This window comes from Mobula hypostoma, chromosome 1, assembly GCF_963921235.1.
Source record: "Mobula hypostoma chromosome 1, sMobHyp1.1, whole genome shotgun sequence".
NCBI lineage: Eukaryota > Metazoa > Chordata > Chondrichthyes > Myliobatiformes > Myliobatidae > Mobula > Mobula hypostoma.
This window is the reverse complement of record NC_086097.1, coordinates 103,478,392-103,506,210: the sequence shown is the minus strand read 5'-3', so window position 1 is coordinate 103,506,210 and position 27,819 is coordinate 103,478,392. Positions and strand designations below refer to the sequence as shown.

The following is a 27,819-nucleotide window of genomic DNA, read 5'->3' as shown; positions in this document are numbered from 1 at the left end:
TTTGAACTCAGGATCATCTGCCTTGAAGTCCAGTGCTGATGCCACTACACCACCAGCCAGATTGGCCGTGTAATAAGTTAAAAGTTTGGCACAATATTGTGGGTTGAACAGCCTGTCTTGTACAATGATACAATGCAATTCTTCTTCTTCTCTGTAGCCTTTCCTACACCTTGGTAAGTGAACACCCCTCTCTGCACCCTTCAGCCACTCCTCCTTTCCTATCATTGAAGACCCTTCTCTCCTCTGCTTACTATAAATGAATATCTATTCAAGGATGAAAACATCAAAGTATCCTGAATCTTGCCAGATTCCAGAAAGAGCTTTTATATGTCTCTGCGGATTGGAGCATAAAATTATTACCTGTCGTATACCCTGTTGGCCCTGAGAGACAAAAATAAACTGTAGATGCTGGAAATCTGAAATAAAAGAATATGTAGGTCAGGCAGGATCTTTGGAGAGAGAAGTGGAGTTAGTTTCAGGCCCGAGAGCTTTGTAAAGTGAGAAAACCGGGAGAATAGGTGAAAGGAGAACAATGGGAATATGGTAGGGCCAAGGTTGCCACAGTTGCTCTTTATAAAAGCTGCCTGATAAAAGTAATGAGGGCAGTTGTGAGGGGTATTTCCAACATTCTGCATTTGATTTCACTTCCTTGAAACAGCTTTGACATTCATTCCACATTTACTGATGTGCCCGTGTTTTCTCCCTACCTAACTGCCCCCAGGCAAATGGCTTTGTAAACAGTGAATCATGACAACCCTCTTATCGCCAGTCTTCACTTTGTCCCACCCCATTATTTCCCACCCTCTATATAATGTAAAACAAACCTGTTTTCTCAATTTCCTGTTCTAACCAAGCCTTTGACTTGAAATGTTAATCGTTTCTCTCTCCATAGACACTATGTCTGTTTCTAACTTTTCTGTTTTTGTCTTGTTTTAAAATTTGCTGTAAAAACATTGCTTTAGGAAGCTGGCCACCATAGTCACATATCTTTCTCCTGCTCTGATGCTACTTATGTGGAGATGTGATAAAGTATTTTCAGTATTATATATATTTTTAGACAGATTGTCTTCACATTGGTTGCTTGTTCATCTTTGTTTGTATACAGTTTTGATAAAATTCTGTTTTATTTCCTTTTCCTTGTAAATGCCTGCTCAAAAATAAATCTCGGTAGTATTAAGTAACCCATATGTACATTGATAATAAATTTACTTTGAACTTTAAGATGTTTCTGGAGAAGATCGCGATTGACATGTATGATTTTTGTTGCAGCAGCTTTTTGTCCACTTGCACACTCGATTTCAGGGAGAATAATGAAAGGCAGCTGTCATTCAAGTTCCACCTGTCTAAAACAGTTCCAAGATTTGGCAACTCTCACTGTTGCTTCTGTTACAGCAGAGGTAGGTATTTACACATTCTTGAAATTATCATTGACAGTGTCCAGTTAATTGATTTGTAAGCTATTTATGCTGTGTCAGTTAATGGACATTCTGATCCTTTTAATCCTTCAAATTGAGCATTTTCCCTTGTATTCTGAATTTGTGCAGACTACCAGCCGTTCTGGGAGATCACAACTGGGCTGTCTGTTTGCCTTCATGTAGGTCTCTAGAAAAACATGAGTGTCTGCATATTGGTGTCATTTAGAGTAAATTCATTGAAGTGATGAAAGTGGAACAGTAGAGGTGGTCCATACGGATTATAGTAAGGCATTTGACAAGGCTCATTTAGAAAGTCATGAGACATGAGACGCAGAAACTTGGCTTTGCATATACAGAATTGGCTTGCCACAAAAGGCAGAGGATGGTAGTAGATTTAGCCTATCAGCCTATAACACATGTAAACAGAATGAGCCATTCAGCCCATCGAATCTACTCCACCAGTTGAGTATGGCATGCTTATTGCCATAATACTATCACTCCCCTCAAAACTAGTCAATGAGCTTCATGACTTGGGCCTCTACCTCCTTATGCAACAGGATCATCGATTTCCTCACTTGCAGACCCAGTCAGTTCAGATTGGCAAAAACATCTCCTCCACAATCTCCATCAACATAGGTGCACCGTGAGATTGTGTGCTTAGCCCCCTGCTCTACTCGCTTTATACTTATGACTGTGAGGTTAAGTACAGCACCAATGCCATATTTAACTTTGCCGACACCACTGTCATTGGCCAAATCAAAAGTGGTGATGAATCAGTATATAAGGAGGAGATTGAAAATCTGGCTGAATGGTGCCACAACAGCCTCTCACTCAATGTCTGTAAGACCGAAGAGCTAATTGTTGACTTTGGGAAAAGGACGAGCCAGTCCTCATCGGGGGATCAAAGTTGGGGAAGTTCCTCAGTGTTACCATTTCCGAGGATCTGTCTTGGATCCAGCATGGAGTGCCATTACAAAGAAAGTGCAGAAGCACCTCTAGTTTCTTAGAAGATTCAGCATGGCATCTAAAACTTTAACAAACTTCTATAGATGTGTGATGGAGAATATATTGACTGGGTGCATCATGTCCAATGTCCTTGATGAACAGAAGAGCCTACAAACAAGTATAATATAGCCCAGTCCATCCAAGGTAAAGCCCTGCCAACTATTGAGCACATCTACATAGAGTGCTGTCACAGGAAGGTGATATCCAAAATCTCGGACCCCACCGTCCAGGCCATGCTTGCTTTTTGCTGCAGCCATCAGGAAAAAGATACAGGGGCTTCAGGACCCACCAGACAGTTATTACCCCTGGACCATCAGGCCCTTGAACCATAAGATATAACTTCACTCAACCTCACCCGCCCCATTCACTGAACACTTCCCACAACCTATGGACTCACTTTCAATGATCCTTCATCTCATGCTCTCGATATTTATTGACCATAAGACAACAGAGCAGAAGTCGGCCATTCGGCCCATTGAGTCTGCTCCGCCATTTTATCATGAGCTGATCTATTCTCCCATTTAGTCCCACTCCCCCGCCTTCTCACCAAAACCTTTAATGCCCTGGTTACTCAGATACCTCTCTGCCTTAAATACACCCAATGACTTGGCCTCCACTGCTGCCCATGGCAACAAATTCCATAGATTCACCACCCTCTGACTAAAAAAATTTCTTCGCATTTCTGTTCTGAATGGGTGTCCTTCAATCCTTAAGTCATGCCCTCTCGTACTAGACTCCCCCATCATGGGAAACAACCTTGCCACATCCACTCTGTCCATGCCTTTCAACATTCAAAACGTTTCTATGAGGTCTCCCCTCATTCTTCTAAACTCCAAGGAATACAGTCCAAGAGCAGACAAACGTTCCTCATATGTTAACCCTCTCATTCCTGGAATCATTCTACTGAATCTTCTCTGTACCCTCTCCAACGTCAGCACATCCTTTCTTAAATAAGGAGACCAAAACTGCCCACGGTACTCCAAGTGAGGTCTCACCAGCGCCTTATAGAGCCTCAACATCACATCCCTGCTCCTATACTCTATTCCGCTAGAAATGAATGCCAACATTGCATTCGCCTTCTTCACTACTGACTCAACCTGGAGGTTAACCTTAAGGGTATCCTGTATGAGGACTCCCAAGTCCCGTTGCATCTCCGAACTTTGAATTCTTTCCCCATTTAAATAATAGTCTGCCCGTTTATTTCTTCTGCCAGAGTGCATAACCATACACTTTCCAACGTTGTATTTCATTTGCCACTTCTCTGCCCATTGTTCCAATCTATCCAAGTCTCTCTGCAGACTCTGTGTTTCCTCAGCACTACCGGCCCCTCCACCTATCTTCGTATCGTCAGCAAATTTAGCCACAAAGCCATCTATTTGTAAAAAGAAGCAGCCCCAACACAGACCCCTGTGGAACACCACTGGTAACCAGCAGCCAACCAGAATAGGATCCCTTTATTCCCACTCTCTGTTTCCTGCCAATCAGCCAATGCTCTATCCACGTATCTAACTTCCCCGTAATTCCATGGGGTCTTATCTTGTTAAGTAGCCTCATGTGTGGCACCTTGTCAAAGGCCTTCGGAAAATCCAAATATACAACATCTACTGCATCTCCCTTGTCTAGCCTACTGGTAATTTCCTCAAAAAATTGTAATAGGATTGTCAGGCAGGATTTTCCTTTAAGGAATCCATGCTGAGTTCTGCCTATCTTGTCATATGCCTCCAGGTACTCTGTAACCTCATCCTTGACAATCGACTCCAACAACTTCCCAACCACCGATGTCAAGCTAACAGGTCTATAATTTCCTTTTTGCTTCCTTGCCCCCTTCTTAAAAAGCGGAGTGACATTTGCAATCTTCCAGTCCTTCGGAACCATGCCAGAATCTATCGACTTTTGAAAGATCATCGCTAATGCCTCCGCAATCTCCACAGCTACTTCCTTCAGAACACGCGGGTGCATTCCATCTGGTCCGGGAGATTTATCTACCTTTAGACTATTCAGCTTCCTGAGTACTTTCTCTGTCGTAATCGTGACTGCGCACACTTCTTTTCCCTGCCACCCTTGAGTGTCCGGTATACTGCTGATGTCTTCCTCAGTGAAGACTGATGCAAATACTCGTTCAGTTCCTCTGCCATCTCCTCATCTCCCATTACAATGTCTCCAGCATCATTTTCTATTGGTCCTATATCTAATCTCACCTGTCTTTTACTCTTTATATACTTGAAAAAGCTTTTAGTATCCACTTTGATATTATTTGCTAGCTTCCTTTCATAGTTAATCTTTTCTCTCTTAATGACCTTCTTAGTTTCCTTTTGTAAGGTTTTAAAAACTTCCCAATCTTCTGTCTTCCCAGTAATTTTTGCTTCCTTGTATGCCCTCTCCTTTGCTTTAACTTTGGCTTTGACTTCTTTTGTCAACCACGGTTGCATGCTTTTCCCATTCGAAAATATCTTCTTTTTTGGAATATACCTGTCTTGCACCTTCCTCACTTCTCGCATAAACTCCAGCCACTGCTGCTCTGCCGTCTTTCCCACCAGTGTCTCTTTCCAGTCAACTTTGGCCAGTTCCTCTCTCATGCCACTGTAATTTCCTTTACTCCACTGAAATACCGACACATCAGATTTTGGCTTCTCCTTTTCAAATTTCACAGTGAACTCAATCATGTTATGATCACTGCCTTCTAAGGGTTCCTTCACCTCAATCTCTCTAATCACCTCCGGTTCATTACACAATATCCAATCCAGTACAGCCGATCCCCTGGTGGCCTCAACAACAAGCTGTTCTAAAAAGCTATCTCGCAGACATTCTACAAATCCTCTCTCTTGAGATCCAGTGCCGACCTGATTTTCCCAATCTACTCGCATGTTTAAATTCCCCACAATTATCATAACACTGCCCTTCTGACAAGCCTTTTCTATTTTCTGTTGTAATTTGAAGTCCACATCCCTGCAGCTGTTTGGAGGCCTATAAATAACTGCCATCAGGGTCCTTTTACCCCTGCGATTTCTTAGCTCAACCCATAAAGATTCTGCGCCTTTCGATCCTATATCACCTCTTTCTAATGATTTAATATCAATTCTTACCAATAAAGCCACGCCTCCCCCTCTGCCTACCTTCCTATCCTTCCGATACACTGTGTATCCTTGGATGTTCAGCTCCCAGAGACGTGCATCCTTTAGCCACAATATCATACCTGCCAATCTGTAGCTGTACGACAAGATCATCCACCTTATTCCTTATGCTGCGTGCATTTAAGTATAACACCTTAAGACCGGTATTTGGTACTTTTCGCTTTGATTTCACTGCAACTTTATTGCACTGCAACTCATCCCAATGGCTACAAATTTGCTCCGTCACCTGCCTGCCTTTCCTGACATCTTTACTGCTCACTATCTTAGATTTATTTCTGTTTTCCCCTTCCTCTGTTATGTCATTCCGGTTCCCATCCCCCTGCCAAATTAGTTTAAACCCTCCCTAACAGCTCTATTAAACTTTCCCGCCAGGATATTGGTCCCCTTCGGGTTCAGGTGTAACCTGTCCTTTTTGAACAGGTCATACTTCCCCCAGAAGAGATCCCAATTATCCAAGAATCTGAAGCCCTGTCCCCTGCACCAGTCTCTCAGCCACGCATTCATCTGCCTGATCCTACTATTCTTGCCCTCGCTAGCACGTGGCAGAGGTAGCAATCCCGAGATTACTACCCTGGAGGTCCTGCTTCTCAGCTTCCTTCCTAACTCCCAGAAATTTCTCTTCAGGACCTCCTCGTTTGTCCTATGTATGTCATTGGTACCAACATGTACCAAGACAACTGGCTGCTCACCCTCCCCCTTTAGAATATTCAGGACCCGATCCGAGACATCCCGTACCCTGGCACCTGGGAGGCAAACACACCATGTGGGTATCTCTGTCAGGCTCACAGAATCTCCTGTCTGTTCCCCTGACTATGGAATCCCCTATGACTACCGCATTCCTCTTCTCCCTCCTTCTCTCCTGCACAACAGCGCCAGGCTCAGTGCCAGAGACCCAGTCACCGTGGGCGTCCCCTGTCAGGTCATCCCCCTCAACAGCATCCAGAACAAGATATTTGTTGCTGAGGGGGACAGCCACAGGTGTGCTCTCCACTATCCGGGCATTTCCCTTCCCTCTCTTGACAGTGACCCAGTTTTCTGATCCCTGTAGCCTAGGGATGACTACCTCCCTGTAGCTCCTGTCTATTACCTCTTCACTTTCCCTGATAAGCAGTAGGTCATCAAGCTGCAGCTGCAGATCCCTAACACAGTCTCTGAGGAGCTGCATCTCGGTGCACCTGGCGCAGATGTGGCCATCAGGGAGGCTGGATTCCCACATCTGACACCCTGAACAAAGCATTAACCCTGCAGGCATTCTACCTAATTCTACAGGAATGAAACAGGAAAAATAAGTCTACTCACCCACTTACCTTACCAAACAGATGAACTTTTTAAACTGTTAGCTCGTACCGTTAGCTGTGAGAGCCCTGCTGTTCCTGTCTGTCCGGGCCGATTCGCGAAAGGGGGCGGGGTGGAGGAAAAAAGAGTTGGTGCTTCGCTCTCGCCTCTTTCCGTTTACCGCCGAAGCCCGTTGAAGCCAAAGCCCTACACTCTGCTACTGCTCACTCTGCTGCCCGCTGTATAGGGTGGTCTCCTTTTTAAACTCTCCAAGCTGTCCTGTTGACGTCACGCGCCTGCGCAGTCTCGTCCTTCTTGCACTCGAAGAAGTTTTTAAGAAAACTGCCTTCCTTCAGAATTCAGCTCCCACGACGCTCTGTAGTCCTGATCCAAAAGATATTGCTTATTTATTTATAATTATTTTCTTTCTTTTTGTGTGTACCCAGTTTGTTGTCTTTTCCACATTGGTTGTCCATCCTGTTGGGTGTGGTCTTTCATTACTCTATCGTCTATCTTGTATTTACTGTGAAAGCCTGCAAGAAAATGAATCTCAGGGTTGTAAATGGTGACATGTATGTACTTCGATAATAAATTTACTTTGAACTTTGAATGCTGCCTGTAACTATTCTCCTGCCTGTAAGCTTTGATGCTTGATCTAATCAAGAAGTGTAAAAGTATTCAGCCCCCAACCATTTGTTCACATAAATGAGTATTATACCCATGGATTTTAATAAATTTAACTGAGAATTTTAGCTTGTGAATCGCATACTCCTTTTTCAACAGTACAGTTAAAAAAAAAGGAAAACTGTAAAGCATGAAAAACTAAAAATTCAAAAACTGCATGACAGCAGTTCAGAAGTATTCGTCCCCCTTTGCTCTGTTGAAACATCTCTCATAGCTCTATTACAATCAGTCTTTTTGATAAGTCTCTATTTGCGTTGCACAATGTGATGAAGCAAAATTTGCCTATTCCTCCTTGCAAAATTGCTCAATTTGTGCCAGATTAGTTGGTGAGCAGCAGCAGACAGCAACCTTGAGGTCTTGCCAGAAATATTAAGGACAGGACTGACTGGGCCACTCAAGGGCAACAGTTTTCTTCATTTGAAGTCACTCCATGGTTGCTCTGGCAGTGTGCTTTGGGTCATTGTCCTGCTGAAAGACAAACTTCCTCCTCAGTTTAAGCTTTCTGGCAGAGATTAGCAGAATTTTATCCAGGATCTCTCTGTTTAGCAGCATTCATCTTCCCATCAATCCTAACCAGATTTCCAGTCCTTGCTGCTGAAAAGCACCCCCCTAGCATGATGCAGCCTCCACCATACTTTACAGTAGGGATGGTGTTACCTGGCTGATTTACACCACAAGTACCATTTAGGGTTGAGGCCAGAATGTTCCACTTTAGTCTCCTCCAACTACAAGACCTTCTTCCACATCTTTACAGTATCTTCTAAGTGTCAATTCCTAAAGTTTTGACAGGCAAGGATATGCCTTTTTTTTTTAGCCAGGGCTTCTTCCTTGCCACTCTTCCAAAAATACCCTTTTGGTGTAAGGTTTTAGAGATTGTGGAGCCATGAATTTCATCTGCATTTCCATCCTCTGCCTTATGCAACTCGCTCAGAGTGACCGTTGGCCTCTTACAAGTGCCGTTCTTCTCTGGCGACTGTTCTGAGGGGTGGCCATTTGCATGATGAACTGCTCTGAGCTCTGAGGTATGTTCATTGCTTTTGAGATGCTGTTGTACCTTTCCCCAGATTTGTGCTTCTCTATTATCATTTCCCTGACTTGTCTTGAATGCTCTTTTATCTTCATTTTGGTTCGGTCTGTTGAAAATCTACCATAGTATTGGACCTTACAGAGAGAAGGGGTATTCATTCTTATGAATTCATTGAAAGCAGATGATCCTCCGATTTTCTACATCAACAAATTGGGTGAGTTGGTAAGGTAATAGACCTGAGGAAAGTTAGGTTACTAATTTCGAAGGGGATGAATACTTTTTCAGCCTCACAATTTTGGTTTTTAATTTTTAGTTTTGGAATTTTTCTTTTGATCAGAATCAGCTTTACTATCAATGGCATATGTTGTGAAATACGTTAATTTTGTGGCAGTAGTACAATGCAATACATAATGTAGAAAAAAATCTAAATTACAGTAAATATATCAAATATTTAATTAAATATGTAGTGCAAAAACAGAAAGAAAAAAGTAGTTGGGTAGTGTCATTCAATGTTAATTCAGAAATCGAATGACAGAGGAGAAGAAGCTGTTCCTGAATCACTGAGTGTGTCCTTTCAGGCTTCTACACTTGCTACCTGATGGTAACAATGAGAAGAGAGCATGTCCTGGGTGGTGGGGGTCCTTAATGATAGGTGACCTTTTTCGAGGCACCGCTTATTGAAGATGTCTTGGATAATATGGAGGCTAGTACCCATGATGGAGCTAATTTTACAACTCTCTGCAGCTTACTTCAATCCGATGCAGTAGCCTCCCATACCAGTGATGCAGTCAGTCAGAATGCTCTCCATGGTACATCTGTGGAGACTTTTGAGTATTTTAGGTGACATACCAAATCTCCTTGAACTCCTTCAAAGTTGCCGGATAAGTTGATAAGATGGTTAAGGACCATATGGTGTGTTGGGGGATTCAGGTGTTCAGGAGCAGTGAGGTCATATTGCAGTTCTATAAAATTGTGGTTATACCACACTTGGAGAATTGTGTTCAATTCTGGTCACCTCACTATAGAAAAGAATGGAAGCTTTAAAAGAAGAGTGCAGAGGAGAAAAGAATATGCTTCCTGAATTAGAGAACATGTCTTACGAGGAGAGGTTGAGTGAGCTTGGGTTCTTCTGTTTGAAAAGGAGGATGTGACTTGACAGAGGCGTGTAAAATGATGAGAGGCATAGATAGAATGGGCAGCAAGCACTTTTTTCCCCCCTAGGATGGAAATTGCTTAATTAAGAGGGCATAACTTTAAGTTGATTGGAGCAAAGTGTAGAGGGTATGTCAGAGGTATGCCAGGGGTGGTGGTAGAGGCAGACACGTTAGAGACATTTAGGAGATTCGTAGGCACATGGATGAAAGAAAAATCCAGGGTCGGCACAATATCTTGGGCCAAATGGCCTATACAACCCGTTACTCCTGTTGGCAGCTTCCACATATCTCTAAATCTGGGAGTACAGCATTTGTTATGGTACTACCCCAAGATACGATGCAGTAGCTCTAACCAGACCAGAGACCAACGTACCTGGAAACCACCACATACAGCATTCTACAGATTTTCAGGTTATTCCTGCCTCTTGAGAAAATGATGGAAGTCCTGTCATGAGGCTGTTAGAGAGGGTGATGTGAACCGTTGATGACTCTGGTGTGATGACAAAGGGATGACCTCTGTACATCTTTTGCTCTTTGATTGATATTATCCACAAACAGAGAATGATGTAAAACCCTGTCTTTTCAGATCATGGTGGCATCTGTTAACCGTCCTGGAAGCCTCCTTACTGGTAAAGCAGCAGCTGGTTGGAGGTACGTGAATTTGTCAGGCTACACAAATGTACAGTACTTAGATTTACAAACATTTTCATAGCCACAACCCCTGGATGTCCTGAAGCATCTTAGCACTGTTGTCACTGTAGTAATGTAAGAAGTCCAAACTTGCACACAGTAAGCTTCTAGAAACATGGTAATGCTTTGGTGATTTTGTTGCAAGCAATATTGGTTAGTTTCTCTTTCTATTTCATTGAATTGCTTCAGGATAATTTATTATCACTTGAGAGCAGGAAAGTACAGTATTTACATATCCCAGCTCTGCACAAAAGTACAGGCAGTGTTTTGTCTTGTAAAGACCAAATTGCTGGATTCAGCTGAATAAACTCGATCAGTCGGGCTGCATCTGTTGGTGAGATTTGGATGGAGGCCAATGCTTATCTGGACATGTTTTATTTTGATTTGTAAACTTTGCAATTTGTGTCGTGTCATTTCAGTTTTCTTTGTGTTTTTGTTAGGTACCACAGCACAGAAAAAGGGGTCCTGATGTTCTATAAGCCATATGTGTCCTCCACAAAGCATGGCTTTATGGGAATTGGTGTGATTGACAAGCCACTGCACAGTGTGTGGTGTGTAGTGAAAGATAACAGCAAGAGACAGCTCTATGACAAGACTTTAAAAACTGTGAAAATACACCAGCAGCTGGGCCATGGCATTGAGCTTGGTAAGGTGCACAAGTCTTTTCCACAGCTTCTAATCTTGAAATGATTTATCTTAATCCCAATTTTATGATATCCAACAAAATTGTCCTGCAATTCCTTCCAATCAGGTGTGTAGGTTTCTTCTGTCCATGCATGAATGATACTTGCTTTCAAGGTGTATTCTTTTGTGTGTCTGAAGAATATCATTCTCCAGACACACCGGTTGATTTAGTGTGAGCTCCAGTTGGTCTAGTCTTGTTGTGACTAATTTCACTCTTTCTCAGTGAGAAGTCATGGTGGAGATTTCCAAACTCAACTTCTTAAACACTGCTTTCTATGATTTTATTTGTTCTGAATGACAAGGGGTTAGTGGGTACATCCCCACTGTCCATAAATACTTACCAGGCAGGTGTTCTGAAAGTTTTGTCAGATTTAAGATGAACCAGTGAAGCTTGGTGTGCACAAGCAAATGTTTTCTTGTGGGAAGTGACCAGGCACTTGCTGATCTGAGTAGATGTATTACCTCTCTGAGGATCAACATAAGACTGAAGTCATTCAGCCCACTGAGTCTGCTTCACCATTCGATCGTTATCCTTCTCAACCCTATAGTCCTGTCTTCTCCCCATAACCTTTGACATCCTTACAAGTCGTGAACCCATCAACCTCTGTTTTAGATACACCCAATACCTCGACAGCTGTCTGATGCAACAAATTCCAGATTCACCACCCGCTGAGTAAAGAAATTCCTCCTCATCTCTGTTCTAAAGAGACATCCTTCTATTCTGAGGCTGTACCCTCCGGTCACGGAATTCCCCATCATAAGAAACATCCTCTGCATGTCTGTTCTTCCTAGTCCTTCCAATATTTGATAGGTTTCAATGAGATTCTAACCTCCCCCCCCCGCCATTTTTCTAAACTCCAGCAAGTACAGGCCCAGAGCCATCAAACACTCCTCATATGTTAACCCTTTCATTCCTGGGATCATTCTTGTGAACCTCCTCTGGACCATCTCCAATGCCAGCACATCCTTTCTTCGATAAGGGGCCAATACTCCCAAGTGCAGTCTGACCACTGCCTTATAAAGTCTCAGCATTATATTCTGGCCTCTGGAAATGAATGGTAACATTGTATTTGCCTTTCTTTCCATCAACTCAACCTGCAAGTTAATTTTTAGGGAATTCTGCACAAAGACTCCCAAGTCCCTTTGCACCTCTTATTTCTGAACCTTCTCCCCGTTTATAAAGTAAGTTTACATTTTTATTCCTTCTGCTAAAGTACATGACTTTACATTTCCCAACATTATATTCATCTGCCACTTTCCCCATTCTCCCAATCTGTCCATGTCCTTCTGTCAGTTCTCTGCTTACTCACTAACTACCTTTCCACCTATCTCTGTATCATCCACAAACATAGCCACAAAGCCTTCAATTCCATCATCCAAATCATTGACATATGAAATGAAATGGACTCAACACCGACTCCTGCAGAACACCACTAGTCACTGGCAGCCAACCAGAAAGGACCCTCTGTATTCCCATACTTTGCCCCCTACCAGTCAGCCAATCTTCTATCCACACTAGTAGTTTTTCTGTAATACCATGGGCTCTTACCTTGTTTATTAGCCTCGTGTGTGGCACCATGTCAAAGGCATTCTTAAAATCCAAATAAACTACATCAACTGACACTCTTTGTCAATCCTGTCTGTTACTTTCTCAAAGAACTCCAACAGATTGGTAAGGCAAGGTTTTCCCTTGAGGAAACTACGCTGACTTTGGCTGACATTTTATCTAATAATGGACTCTAACATCTTGCCAACTACTGAAGTCAGGCTACTTGGCATATAATTTCATGTCTTTTGCCTTCTTCCCTTCTTAAAGAGTGGAATGACATTTGCAATTTAACAGTCCTCCGGAACTATTCCAGTATCTAGTGATTCTTGAAAGATTGCTACTAATGCCTGTACAATCTCTTCAGCTACCTCTTTCAGAACCCTGGAGAATCGTGCATCTGAAGCAAGTGACTTATCTACCTTCAGAACTTTCAGCTTCCCAAGTAATTGTCTCCTTGGTAGTAACAACTACACTCGCTTCTTGCCGAACTGAGATTGTGGCCTACATCTAAAGGGTCACTGGTCCAGCTGCAGCAATGAACTGGCTTCGTGGCTGTGGACTCACTTTCGGGAACTTTAGTTCTGAGTGTTACTAGTTTACTTTTTATTGTTTGCGTAATTTGTTTAAAATAAGCACATTGGGCGTTTGACAGTTTTTTTAAATTGGGTTCCATTAGGTTTCTTTGCTTTTGTAGCATATTTTAATTTTTTTTCTTCTATATTATGCATTGAACTGCTGCTGCTAAGTTAACAAATTTCACAACACATGCCAGTGATAATAAACCTGATTCTGAGCTGGACATGAGGGGTAGTTCTAGTGTTGTGAATGTTCTGTAACTCTGAACACACCCCTTCCCAAATATTTTATTTGACTAATTTTCCTCCTAGTTTACCTTGTGATGGATACCGCTGGTCTCAATCAACCCAGGGATTTCTGCTGCATCAGTGTGGAGGGTGAAAGGGTAAGGTGAACAACGCATTTATTCTGTATATTTAGACATAGTGTGGAACAGGCCCTACTGGCCTAACGTGCTGCGCCACCGAGCAACCACCTAGATTAACCATAGGACAATTTAATTTACCTAACAACCAGTAATTCTTTGGACTGTGGGAGGAAAGTGGAGCATCAGGTAGAAAATGACATGGTCAAGTGGAGAATGTACAAACTCGTTACAATTGGCACCAGAACTGAACTCCAACGCCGAGCTTTAATAGCTTTGCACTAACTGCTACTCTAGGATGGCATCCCAGAATTTATAAATTAATTGCTGAACTTCAATGTCTTTAAAAGTTCCAGATTTCAACCCATTGGTTTGATTTTTTCGCTTTGCATACAGTGCCTTTGCCTAAAATCATCAATGAGAATCTATCCACAGTCTATCCTGTCATCTCTAAGTCTATATTTGCAGAACTTCTTAATCCCATGATACTATTCCCAGTAGGTGGTGACGCTGTACTAGTACAGAGTAAGTCGTTCGCACAGTTCTCCTGGAACACTTCTGCTATGGCCTAGAGTCATTTGGTTTATTTATCCTTCATAGGCTTCCTTGCCTCTGCTGCCCCTGCCCCCATTCTTGGGTTATGATCTCAGAATTGCTACTCATGCTAGTGAGGCCAGAAATAAGAAAATTCTAGTTTAACACATGGGTAAGGAAATGGTGCAGGAGTGAGGGCTTCAGGTTTTTAGATCATTGGGCTCTCTTCCAGGGAAGGTGGGACTGGTACAGATGGGCGGTTGCTGGCAACTGGAGGGGGACTAAGAGCTGATGCCGGAGGATAGCTCGTGTTGTTTAGAAACATAGAAACCCTACAGCACAATACAGGCCCTTCGGCCCACAAAGTTGTGCCAAACATGTCCCTACCTTAGAAATTACTAGGCTTACCTATAGCCCAAACAACAGGAATTCTGCAAATGCTGGAAATTCAAGCAACACACATCAAAGTTGCTGGTGAACGCAGCAGGCCAAGCAGCATCTGTAGGAAGAGGTGCAGTCGACGTTTCAGGCCGAGACCCTTCGTCAGGACTAACTGAAGGAAGAGTGAGTAAGGGATTTGAAAGTTGGAGGGGGAGGGGGAGATCCAAAATGATAGGAGAAGACAGGAGGGGGAGGGATAGAGCCAAGAGCTGGACAGGTGATAGGCAAAAGGGGATATGAGAGGATCATGGGACAGGAGGTCTGGGAAGAAAGACAAGGGGGTGGGGGACCCAGAGGATGGGCAAGAGGTATATTCAGAGGGACAGAGGGAGAAAAAGGAGAGTGAGAGAAAGAATGTGTGCATAAAAATGAGTAACAGATGGGGTACGAGGGGGAGGTGGGGCCTTAGCGGAAGTTAGAGAAGTCGATGTTCATGCCATCAGGTTGGAGGCTACCCAGATGGAATATAAGGTGTTGTTCCTCCAACCTGAGTGTGGCTTCATCTTTACAGTAGAGGAGGCCGTGGATAGACATGTCAGAATGGGAATGGGATGTGGAATTAAAATGTGTGGCCACTGGGAGATCCTGCTTTCTCTGGCGGACAGAGCGTAGATGTTCAGCAAAGCGGTCTCCCAGTCTGCGTCGGGTCTCGCCAATATATGGAAGGCCACATCGGGAGCACCGGACGCAGTATATCACCCCAGTCGACTCACAGGTGAAGTGTTGCCTCATCTGGAAGGACTGTTTGGGGCCCTGAATTACCTATAGCCCTCTATTTTTCTAAGCTCCATGTCCCCATCCTGGACTCTCTTAAAAGACCCTATCGTATCCGCCTCCACCACCGTTGCCGGCAGCCCATTCCACGCACTCACCACTCTCTGAGTTAAAAACTTACCCCTGACATTTCCTCTGTACCTACTCCCCAGGACCTTAAACATATGTCCTCTTGTGGCAACCATTTCAGCCCTGGGAAAAAGCCTCTGACTATCCACACAATCAATGCTTCTCATCCTCTGTCACTCCAAGGAGAAAAGGCCAAGTTCACTCAACCTATTTTCATAAGGCATGCTCCCTAATCCAGGTAACATCCTTGTAAATCTGCTCTGCACCCTTTCTGTGGCTTCCACATCCTTCCTGTAGTGAAGTGACCAGAACTGAGCACAGTATTCCAAGTGGGGCCTGACCTGGGTCCTACATAGCTGCAACGTTACCTCTCGGCTCCTAAATTCAATCCCACGATTGATGAAGGCTAATCCACCTTCTTAACCACAGAGTCAACCTGCACAGCTGCTTTGAGCGTCCTATGGACTCGGACCCCAAGATCCCTCTGATCCTCCACACTGGCAAGAGTCTAACCATTAATACTATATTCTGCCATCATATTTGACCTACCAAACTGAACCACTTCACACTTACCTGGGTTGAACTCCATCTGCTACTTCTCAGCCCAGTTTTGCATCCTATCAATGTCCCACTGTAACCTCTGACAGCCCTCCATACTATCCACAACACCTCCAACCTTTGTGTCATCAGCAAATTTACTAACCCATTCCTCCACATCCTCATCCAGGTCATTTATAAAAATCATGAAGAATAAGGGTCCCAGAACAGATCCCTGAGGCACTCCACTGGTGACTGACCTCCATGCAGAATATGACCCGTCTACAACCACTCTTAGTCTTCTGTGGGCAAGCCAGTTCTGGATCCACAAAGCAATGTCCCCTTCGATCCCATGCCTCCTTACTTTCTCAATAAGCCTTGCATGGGGTACCTTCTCAAATGCCTTGCTGAAATCCATATACACTACACCTACTGCTCTTCCTTCATCAATGTGTTTAGTCACATCCTCAAAAAATTCAATCAGGCCCGTGAGACAAAGCCATGCTGACTATTCCTAATCATATTACACCTCTCCAAATGTTCATAAATCCTGCCTCTCAGGATCTTCTCCATCAACTTACCAACCATTGAGGTAAGATTCACTGGTCTATAATTTGCTGGGCTATCTCTACTCCCTTTCTTGAACAAAGGAACAACATCTGCAACCCTCCAATCCTCTGGAACCTCTCCCGTTCCCATTGATGATGCAAAAATCATTGCCAGAGGCTCAGCAATCTCCTCCCTCACCTCCCACAGTAGCCTGGGGAACATCTCATCTGGTCCCGGTGACTTATCCAACTTGATGCTTTCCAAAAGCTCCAGCACATCCTCTTTCTTAATATCTACATGCTCAAGCTTTTCAGTCTGCTGCAAGTCATCACTACAATCACCAAGATCCTTTTCCACAGTGAATACTGAAGTAAAGTATTCATTAAGTACCTCTGCTATTTCCTCTGGTTCCATACACACTTCCCCACTGTCACACTTGATAGGTCCTATTCTTTCACATTTTATCCTCTTGCTCTTCCTATACTTCTGGAATGCCTTGGGGTTTTCTTTAATCCTGCCCGCCAAGGCCTTCTCATGGCCCCTTTTGGCTGTCATGGCCCCTTTCCTCCTTAAGCTCCTTCCTATTAGCCTTATAATCTTCTAGATCTCTAACATTACCTAGCTCTCTGAACCTTTTGTAAGCTTTTCTTTTCTTCTTGACCAGATTTATTACAGCCTTTGTACACCACAGTTCCTGTACCCTACCATAACTTCCCTGTTTCATTGGAACGTACCTATGCAGAACTCCACACAAATACCCCTGAACATATGCCACATTTCTTCAGTACTTTCCCCTGAGAACATGTGTTTCCAATTTAAGCTTCCAATTTCCTGCCTGATAGCCTCATAATTCCCCTTACTCCATTTAAACACTTTTCTAACTTGTCTGTTCCTATCTCTCTCTAATGCTATTGTAAAGGAGATGGAATTGTGATCACTATCTCCAGAATGCTCTTCCACTGAGAGATCTGACACCTGACCAGGTTCATTTCCCAATACCAAATCAAGTACAGCCTCTCCTCTTACAGGCTACATATCTACATATTGTGTCAAGAAACCTTCCTGAACACACCTACCAAACTCTACCCTATCTAAACCCCTTGCTGTAGGGAGATGCCGATCGATATTTGGGAAATTAAAATCTCCCATCACAACAACTCTGTTATTATTACTACACCTTTCCAGGATTTGTTTTCCTATCTGCTCCTCGATATCCCTGTTACTATTGGGCAGCCTATAAAAAACACCCAGTAAAGTTATTGACCCATTCCTGTATCTAACCACCACCCACAGAGACTCTGTAGACAATCCCTCTATGGCGTCCATTTTTTCTGCAGCCGTGACACTATTTCTGATCCCCAACTCTTTTCCCTCCCTCCCTGTCCTTTCTGAAACATCTAAAACCCGGCACTTGAAGTAACCATTCCTGTCCCTGAGGCATCCACGTCTCTGTAATGGCCACCACATCATACCAAGTACTGATCCACACTCTAAGCTCATCTGCTTTGTTCACAACAGTCCTTGCGTTAAAATACACATCTCAGACCTTTTGGTCTGAGCGCGTCCCTTCTCTATCACCTGCCTATCCTCCCTCACACACTGTCTCCAAGCTTTCTCTATTTGTGAGCCAACCTCCTCTTCTCCAGTCTCTTCACTTTGGTTCCCACCCCCCAAACAATTCTAGTTTAAACTCTCCGCAGTAGCCTTAGCAAACCTCCCCTCCAGGATATTGGTCCCCCTGGGATTCAAGTGCAACCCGTCCTTTTTGTACAGATCACACCTGCCCCAAAAGAGGTCCAAATGATCCAGAAATCTGAATCCCTGCCCCCTGCTCCAATCCCTCAGCTACGCATTTATCCTCCACCTCATTCTATTCCTATTCTCACTGTCGGGTGGCACAGGCAGTAATCCCGAGATTACTGGTAGTGGGAAATGAACCTGGTCAGGTGTTTCTTTAATAAAGGCTCTAATAATAAGCCAGGAAATTATAGGCTGGTGAACCTGACATCAATAGAGGGAGTTACTCTGAGAGACCAGATATATAAATATTTGGATAGACAGAGACTGATTAGGCATAGAAACATAGAAAATAGGTGCAGGAGTAGGCCATTCGGCCCTTCGAGCCTGCACCGCCATTTATTATGATCATGGCTGATCATCCAACTCAGAACCCCGCCCCAGCCTTCCCTCCATACCCCCTGACCCCCGTAGCCACAAGGGCCATATCTAACTCCCTCTTAAATATAGCCAATGAACTGGCCTCAACAGTTTCCTGTGGCAGAGAATTCCACAGATTCACCACTCTCTGTGTGAAGAAGTTTTTCCTAATGTCGGTCCTAAAAGGCTTCCCCTCTATCCTCAAATGGTGGCCCCTCGTTCTGGATTTCCCCAACATCGGGAACAATCTTCCTGCATCTAGCCTGTCCAATCCCTTTAGGATCTTATACGTTTCAATCAGATCCCCCCTCAATCTTCTAAATTCCAACGAGTACAAGCCCAGTTCATCCAGTCTTTCTTCATATGAAAGTCCTGCCATCCCAGGAATCAATCTGGTGAACCTTCTTTGTACTCCCTCTATGGCAAAGATGTCTTTCCTCAGATTAGGGGACCAAAACTGCACACAATACTCCAGGTGTGGTCTCACCAAGGCCTTGTACAACTGCAGTAGTACCTCCCTGCTCCTGTACTCGAATCCTCTCGCTATAAATGCCAGCATACCATTCGCCTTTTTCACCGCCTGCTGTACCTGCATGCCCACTTTCAATGACTGGTGTATAATGACACCCAGGTCTCGTTGCACCTCCCCTTTTCCTAATCGGCCACCATTCAGATAATAATCTGTTTTCCTATTTTTGCCACCAAAGTGGATAACTTCACATTTATCCACATTAAATTGCATCTGCCATGAATTTGCCCACTCACCCAACCTATCCAAGTCACCCTGCATCCTCTTAGCATCCTCCTCACTGCTAACACTGCCACCCAGCTTCGTGTCATCCGCAAACTTGGAGATGCTGCATTTAATTCCCTCATCCAAGTCATTAATATATATTGTAAACAAACTGGGGTCCCAGCACTGAGCCTTGCGGTACCCCACTAGTCACCGCCTGCCATTCTGAAAAGGTCCCATTTATTCCCACTCTTTGCTTCCTGTCTGCTAACCAATTCTCCACCCACACCAATATCTTACCCCCAATACCGTGTGCTTTAAGTTTGCACACTAATCTCCTGTGTGGGACCTTGTCAAAAGCCTTTTGAAAATCCAAATATACCACATCCACTGGTTCTCCCCTATCCACTCTACTGGTTACATCCTCAACAAATTCTATGAGATTCGTCAGACATGATTTTCCTTTCACAAATCCATGCTGACATTGTCCGATCATTTCACCGCTTTCCAAATGTGCTGTTATCACATCCTTGATAACTGACTCCAGCAGTTTCCCCACCACCGACGTTAGGCTAACCAGTCTATAATTCCCCGGTTTCTCTCTCCCTCCTTTTTTAAAAAGTGGGGTTACATTAGCCACCCTCCAATCCTCAGGAACTAGTCCAGAATCTAACGAGTTTTGAAAAATTATCACTAATGCATCCACTATTTCTTGGGCTACTTCCTTAAGCACTCTAGGATGCAGACCATCTGGCCCTGGGGATTTATCTGCCTTCAATCCCTTCAATTTACCTAACACCACTTCCCTAACACCACTTCCCTACTAACATGTATTTCGCTCAGTTCCTCCGTCCCTTACTATTTCTGGAAGATAATTTATGTCCTCCTTAGTGAAGACAGAACCAAAGTAATTATTCAATTGATCTGCCATGTCCTTGCTCCCCATAATCAATTCACCTGTTTCTGTCTGCAGGGGACCTACATTTGTCTTTACCAGTCTTTTCCTTTTTACATATCTATAAAAGCTTTTACAGTCCATTTTTATGTTCCCTGCCAGTTTTCTCTCATAATCTTTTTTCCCCTTCCTAATTAAGCCCTTTGTCCTCCTCTGCTGAACTCTGAATTTCTCCCAGTCCTCAGGTGAGCCACTTTCTCTGGCTAATTTGTATGCTTCTTCTTTGGAATTGATACTATCCCTAATTTCTCTTGTCAGCCACAGGTGCACTACCTTCCTTGATTTATTCTTTTGCCAAACTGGGATGAACAATTGTTGTAGTTCATCCATGCAATCTTTAAATGCTTGCCATTGCATATCCACCGTCAATCCTTTAAGTGTCATTTGCCAGTCTATCTTAGCTAATTCACATCTCATACCTTCAAAGTTACCCCTCTTTAAGTTCAGAACCTTTGTTTCTGAATTAACTATGTCACTCTCCATCTTAATGAAGAATTCCACCATATTATGGTCACTCTTACCCAAGGGGCCTCTCACGACAAGATCGCTAATTAACCCTTCCTCATTGCTCAAAACCCAGTCCAGAATAGCCTGCTCTCTAGTTGGTTCCTCGACATGTTGGTTCAAAAAACCATCCCGCATACATTCCAAGAAATCCTCTTCCTCAGCACCTTTACCAATTTGGTTCACCCAGTCTACATGTAGATTGAAGTCACCCATTATAACTGCTGTTCCTTTATTGCACACATTTCTAATTTCCTGTTTAATACCATCTCCGACCTCACTACTACTGTTAGGTGGCCTGTACACAACTCCCACCAGCGTCTTCTGCCCCGTAGTGTTACGCAGCTCTACCCATATCGATTCCACATCTTCCCGGCTTATGTCCTTCCTTTCTATTGCGTTAATCTCTTCTTTAACCAGCAACGCCACCCCACCTCCCCTTCCTTCATGTCTATCCCTCCTGAATATTGAATATCCCTGAACGTTGAGCTCCCATCCCTGGTCACCCTGGAGCCATGTCTCTGTGATCCCAACTATATCATAATCATTAATAACAATCTGCACTTTCAATTCATCCACCTTATTACGAATGCTTCTTGCATTGACACATAAAGCCTTCAGGCGCTCTTTTACAACTCTCATAGCCCTTATACAATTATGTTGAAAAGTGGCCCTTTTTAATGCTTGCCCTGGATTTGTCGGCTTGCCACTTTTACTTTTCTCCTTTGTACTTTTTGCTTCTACCCTCACTTTACACCCCTCTGTCTCTCTGCACTGGTTCCCATCCCTCTGTTGTGAACTAACCTCCTCACACCTAGCCTCTTTAATTTGATTCCCACCCCCCAACCATTCTAGTTTAAAGTCACCTCAGTAGCCCCTGCTAATCTCCCTGCCAGGATATTGGTCCCCCTAGGATTCAAGTGTAAACCGTCCTTTTTGTACAGGTCACGCCTGCGCCAAAAGAGGTCCCAATGATCCAAAAACTTGAATCCCTGCCCCCTGCTCCAATCCCTCAGCCACGCATTTATCCTCCACCTCATCGCATTCCTACTCTCACTGTCGCGTGGCACAGGCAGTAATCTCGAGATTACTACCTTTGCGGTCCTTTTTCTCAACTCCCTTCCTAGCTCCCTATATTCTCCTTTCAGGACCTCATCCCTTTTCCTACCTATGTCATTGGTACCTATATGTACCACGACCTCTGGCTCCTCACCCTCTCACTTCAGGATATCTTGGACACGATCAGAAATATCCCGGACCCTGGCACCAGGGAGGCAAACTACCATCCGGGTCTCTGGACTGCGTCCACAGAATCGCCTATCTGACCCCCTTACTATCAAGTCCTCTATCACAACTGCCCTCCTCTTCCTTGCCCTAACCTTCTGAGCTACAGGGCCAGACTCTGTGCCGGAGGCACGGCCACTGTCGCTTCCCCCGGGTAAGCTGTCCCCCCCAACAGTACTCAAACAGGAGTACCTATTGTTAAGGGGCACAGCCACCGGGGTACTCCCCATCACCTGACTTTTCCCCTTCCCCCTCCTAACCGTGACCCACTTGTCTGCCTCCCGTGGCCCCGGCGTGACCACCTGCCTTCCACTCCTCTCTATCACCTCCTCACTCTCCCTGACCAGACGAAGGTCATCGAGCTGCAGCTCCAGTTCCGTAACGCGGTCCCTTAGGAGCTGCATCTCGATGCACTTGGCACAGATGTAGACGTCCGGGAGGCTTGGAGACTCCAGGGCCTCCCACATCCGACACCGAGAACAGCAAACTGCCCTCTCACTCATAATGCCCCTCTCCTCAAATAACAACAGAAAATGAATGTCAAACCTTCCTCGCCTCGCCCGCTTCCGCCTAAGCCCGGTGAGCCGAAGCCCTTAAGTCTTCACTCTGCTCCCGGCTCACTCCGCAGCCCGCAAACTACGCAACATGGATAGTCAACATGGCCTTGTGTGTTATAAGAGTATGTTGTGGAAGACAGTGGATATTGTCTACATGGACTGTAGCAAGGCCTTTGACAAGGTCCTGCATGCGAGGTTTGTCAAGAAGGTTCAGGCACTTAACATTCAGGATGAGGTAGTAAATGGAATTCAACATTGGCTTTACAGGAGAAGCCGGAGAGTGGTTGTGGATGGTTGGAGACCTATCATTAGTAGTGGGCCAGGTCAATTGTTGTTTGTCATCCATATCAACAATCTGGATAATGTGGTAAACTGGATCAGCAAATTTGCAGGTGACACCAAGAATGAAAGTGTAGGAGACAAGAAAGGTTATCAAAGCTTGCAGCGGGATTTGGACTAACTGGAAAAAATGGCAGAAGGAATTTAACACAGGAAAGTGTGAAGTGCTGTACTTTGGCAGGATAAACCACTGTAGGAATTGCACAGTAGGCCATTGAGTGCAATGGTACAAAGGAATCTGGGAATAGAGATCTGACATTCCTTGAAAGTGGTGTTACAGGTAGATGGGGCTGTAAAAGAGAGCTTTTGGTACACTGGCCTTCATATAATCAATGTACTGAGTAGAAGAGTTGGGATGTTATAGTTAAGTTGCATAAGACATTGGTGAGGCCTAATTTTGAGTATTGTGTGTAGTTCTGGTCACCTTCCTACAGGAGAAATATCAATATGATTGAAAGATTACAGAGAAAATTTACAAGGATGTTGCTGGGACTTGAGGTCCTGAGTCATCAGGAAAGGTTGAATAGCTTAGGACTTTATTTGCTGGAGAATGAGGAGAGATTTGATATAAAATTGAGGGGTATGGGGAAAGTAAATGCTTACAGGCTTTTTCCACTGAGTTTGGTTGAGACTAGAATTAGAGGTCATAGGTAGAAAATGAAAGGTGAAATGTAGATGCTACCAGACCTGCTGAGTTCCACCAGCGTTTTGTATTGCTCCAGATTGAGAGCATCTGCAGTCTGTCTTGATTATTCCAGTGAATAATCTCATTTAACCTTCCCATACTGTATGTGTTCATTTAAAATCCAATTCCATGCGTACTGTATAATGTAGCAAATCCATAAGACATAGGAGCAGAATTAGGCGATTCAGCCCACTCGACCATTTCATCATGGCAGGTACATTTTCTCGCTTAACCCTATTCTCCTGCCTTTTCCCCATAACCTTTCACACCTTGACTAAATAAGAACACATAAACCTCTACCTTAAATACACCGATGACCTGGCCTCCACAGCTGCCGGTGGCAACGAGTTCCATAGCTTCTGGCTAATGAAATTCCTTCTCATCTGTTTTAAATGGACGTCCCTCTATTCTAGAGTAGTGCTTTCTGGTCTTAAACTCCTCCACTATAGGAAACATCCTCTGCATAATCCACTCTGGGCTTTTCAATATTCAATAGATTTCAGTGAGATCCCCCTCATTCTTTGAAATTCCAGCAAGTACAGATCCTGAGACGTCAAATGCTCCTCATATGATAACACTTTCCTTCACAGAATCATTCTTGTGAACCTCCTCTGAACTCTGTCCAATGTGAGCACTTCCTTTCTTAGATAAGGAGCTCAAAACTGCAGTTTCTTAACTCTACCCGTAAGGATTCTAAACCTTCGACTCCTATGTCACCTCTCCCTAAGGAGCTGATTTCATTTTTAACCAATAGAGCCACCCCATCCCTCTGCCCACCGTTTGGATGTTCAGCCACGATTCAGTGATGCCCACAATGTCATACCGACCAATCTCTTACTGCACTACAAGATCATCTACTTTATTCCGTATATTGCATGTATTCAGATATAACACTTCAGTCCTGTGTGTGTGTATATAAAACCATATAACAATTACAGCACGGAAACAGGCCATCTCGGCCCTTCTAGTCTGTGCCGAACTCTTGCCCTATCTCATTCCCACCGACCTGCACTCAGCCCATAACCCTCCATTCCTTTCCTGTCCATATATCTATCCAATTTAACTTTAAACAACAACATAGAACCTGCCTCAACCACTTCTGCTGGAAGCTCATTCCACACAGCTACCACTCTCTGAGTAAAGTTCCCCCTCATGTTACCCCTAAACTTTTGTCCTCTAATTCTCAACCCATGCCCTCTTGTTTGAATCTTCCCCACTCTCAATGGAAAAAGTCTAACCACGTCAACTCTATCAATCCCCCTCATAATTTTAAACACCTCTATTCTTTGGAGCATAGAAGGTTGAGAGGAGACTTAATAAAGACCTAATTTGTTCAACCTTTCTCTCTAACTTAGGAGATGAAACCCAGGCAGCATTTTAGTAAACCTCCTCCGTACTCTCTCAATTTTATTGACATCTTTCCTATAATTCGGTGACCAGAACTGTACAGAATACTCCAGATTTGGCCTTACCAATGCCTTATACAAATTCAACATTACATCCCAACTCCTATACTCAATGCTCTGATTAATAAAGGCCAGCAAACCAAAAGCTTTCTTCACCACCCTATCCACATGAGATTCCATCTTCAGGGAACTATGCACCATTATTCCTAGATCCCTCTGTTCTACAGCATTCTTCAATGCCCTACCATTTACCATGTATGTCCTATTTTGATTAGTCCTACCAAAATGTAGCACCTCACATTTTTCAGCATTAAACTCCATCTGCCATCTTTCAGCCCACTTTTCTGTCCTAAATCTCTCTGCAAGTTTTGAAAACCTACCTCATCATCCACAACACCACCTGTCTTAGTATCATCTGCATACTTACTAATCCAATTTACCATCCCATCATCCAGATCATTAATATATATGACAAACATTGGACCCAGTACAGATCCCTGAGGCACACCGCTACACACCGTCCTCCAATCTGACACACGGTTATCCACCACTACTGAATCCATTTTACTACTTCCATATTAATACCTAACCATTGAACCTTCCTAACCAACCTTCCGTGTGGAACCTTGTCAAAGGCCTTACTGAAGTCCAGATAGACAACATCCACTGCTTTGACCTCATCAACTTTCCTAATAGCCTCATCAAAAAATTCAATAAGATTTGTCAAACATGACCTTCCACGTACAAATCCATGTTGCCTGTTCCTAATCAGATCCTGTCTATCCAGAAAATTATATATACCATCTCTAAGAATACTTTCCATCAATTTACCCACCACTGATGTCAAACTCACAGGCCGATAATTGCCAGGTTTACTCTTAGGACCCTTTTTAAACAATGGAACCATATGAGCAATATGCCAATCCTCCAGCACCATTCCCGTTTCTAATGACATTTGAAATATTTCTGTCAGAGCCCCTGCTATTTCTACACTAACTTCCCTCAAAATCCCAGGTAATATCTTGTCCAGACCCGGAGACTTAACCACTTTTATATTCCTTAAAAGTGTCAGTACTTGCTCTTCTTTAATTGTCATACTTTCCATAACTACCCTACTTGTTTCCTTTACCTTGCACGATTCAATATCCTTCTCCTTAGTGAATACCAAAGACATTGTTCAAAATCTCCCCCATCTCTTTTGGCTCCACACATATACGTCCACTCCCAAGGGACCAATTTTATCCCTCACTATCCTTTTGCTACTAACATAACTGTAGAAACCCTTTGGATTTATTTTCACCTTACTTGCCAAAGCAGCCTCGTGTCTTTTAGCTTTTCTAATTTCTTTCTTAAGATTCTTTTTACATTCTTTATATTCCTCGAGTACCTCATTAACTCCAAGCTGCCTATATTTATTGAAGATCTCTCTTTTTTCTGAACCAAGTTTCTAATATCACTTGAAAACCATGGCTCTTTCAAACTTTTAACCTAACAGGAACATAAAGATTCTGAACCCTCAAAATTTCACCTTTAAATGACCTCCATTTCTCTGTTACATCCTTCCTATAAAACAAATTTTTCCAATCCACTCCTTCTAATTCCTTTCGCATCTCCTCAAAGTTAGCCTTTCTCCAATCAAAAATCTCAACCCTGGGTCCAGTCCTATCTTTCTCCATAATTACACTGAAACTAATTGTATCGTGATCGCTGGACCCGAAGTGCTTCCCAACAAATACCTCCGTCACCTGCCCTATCTCATTCCCTAACAGGAGATCCAACACTGCCCCTTCTCTAGTTGGTACCTCTATGTATTGCTTCAAAAAACTATCCTGCACACATTTGACAAACTCCAAACCATCCAGCCCTTTCACAGAATGGGCTTCCCAGTCTATGTGTGGAAAACTAAAATCTCCCACAATCACAACCTTGTGCTTACTACAAATATCTGCTACCTCCTTTCAAATTTGCTCCTCCAGTTCTCGGTCTCCATTAGGTGGTCTATAATACACCCCTGTAAGCGTCACAACACCTTTCCTATTCATCAATTCCGCCCAAGTAGCCTCCCTAGACGAGTCCACTAATCTATCCTGCCAGAGCACCACTGTTATATAATCTCTGACAAGCAATGCAACACCTCCCCCTCTTGCCCCTCCTATTCTATCACACCTGAAGCAACAAAATCCTGGAATATTTAGTTGCCAATCACACCCCTGCAACCATGTTTCACTGATATCATATTTCCAGCTATCAATCCATGCTCTAAGCTGTATTTGTCATCCTGTTTTGTCCCCATGTTATACTGCAATGCATCCTGCTGACTACAATTTTGCCCTATCATCTGCTTGTCCTTTCTGACAGTCACACTGTATGTATTTGTATACTAACTGCTCCACTCTGGTTCCCATCCCCCTGCCAGTTTAGTTTAAACTCTTGGCAACAGCTCCAGCAAACTTATGTGCAAGGATGTTGGCCCCTCTTGAGTTTGGGTGCAACTCATCAGGGTTAGATTTTCCTTTGATTTTCCTGTAGAACCAGCAATATGTTCTGGCACTGAACTCCATCTACGAGGAATCGATGCCTCGACCGGTGAAGGATATGGTTAGAGGTGAAATGCTGCCTAGTGGTTGGATCTTGCAGCCTGACAACTACAATGGGAAAGAGATTACAAGACTTATTTACTTGGCTCAGGTAGGTCAGTTGACAATATCATTAAAGATCTTAACAATGTAATGAATGAAGCT

General features: G+C 43.7%; 1 protein-coding gene across 1 annotated transcript in view; it reads left to right on the top strand.

Moving 5' to 3' along the window:
- stard9 (StAR-related lipid transfer (START) domain containing 9) overlaps window positions 1–27,819 on the top strand; it is a 418,409-nt gene that overhangs the window by 390,427 nt on the left and 163 nt on the right. Inside the window, exons 29-33 of the mRNA XM_063054195.1 lie at window positions 1,270–1,397; window positions 10,278–10,342; window positions 10,822–11,027; window positions 13,502–13,575; window positions 27,608–27,766. Coding sequence (XP_062910265.1) covers window positions 1,270–1,397; window positions 10,278–10,342; window positions 10,822–11,027; window positions 13,502–13,575; window positions 27,608–27,766 — 632 coding nt within the window. The remainder of the gene's footprint in view (window positions 1–1,269; window positions 1,398–10,277; window positions 10,343–10,821; window positions 11,028–13,501; window positions 13,576–27,607; window positions 27,767–27,819) is intronic.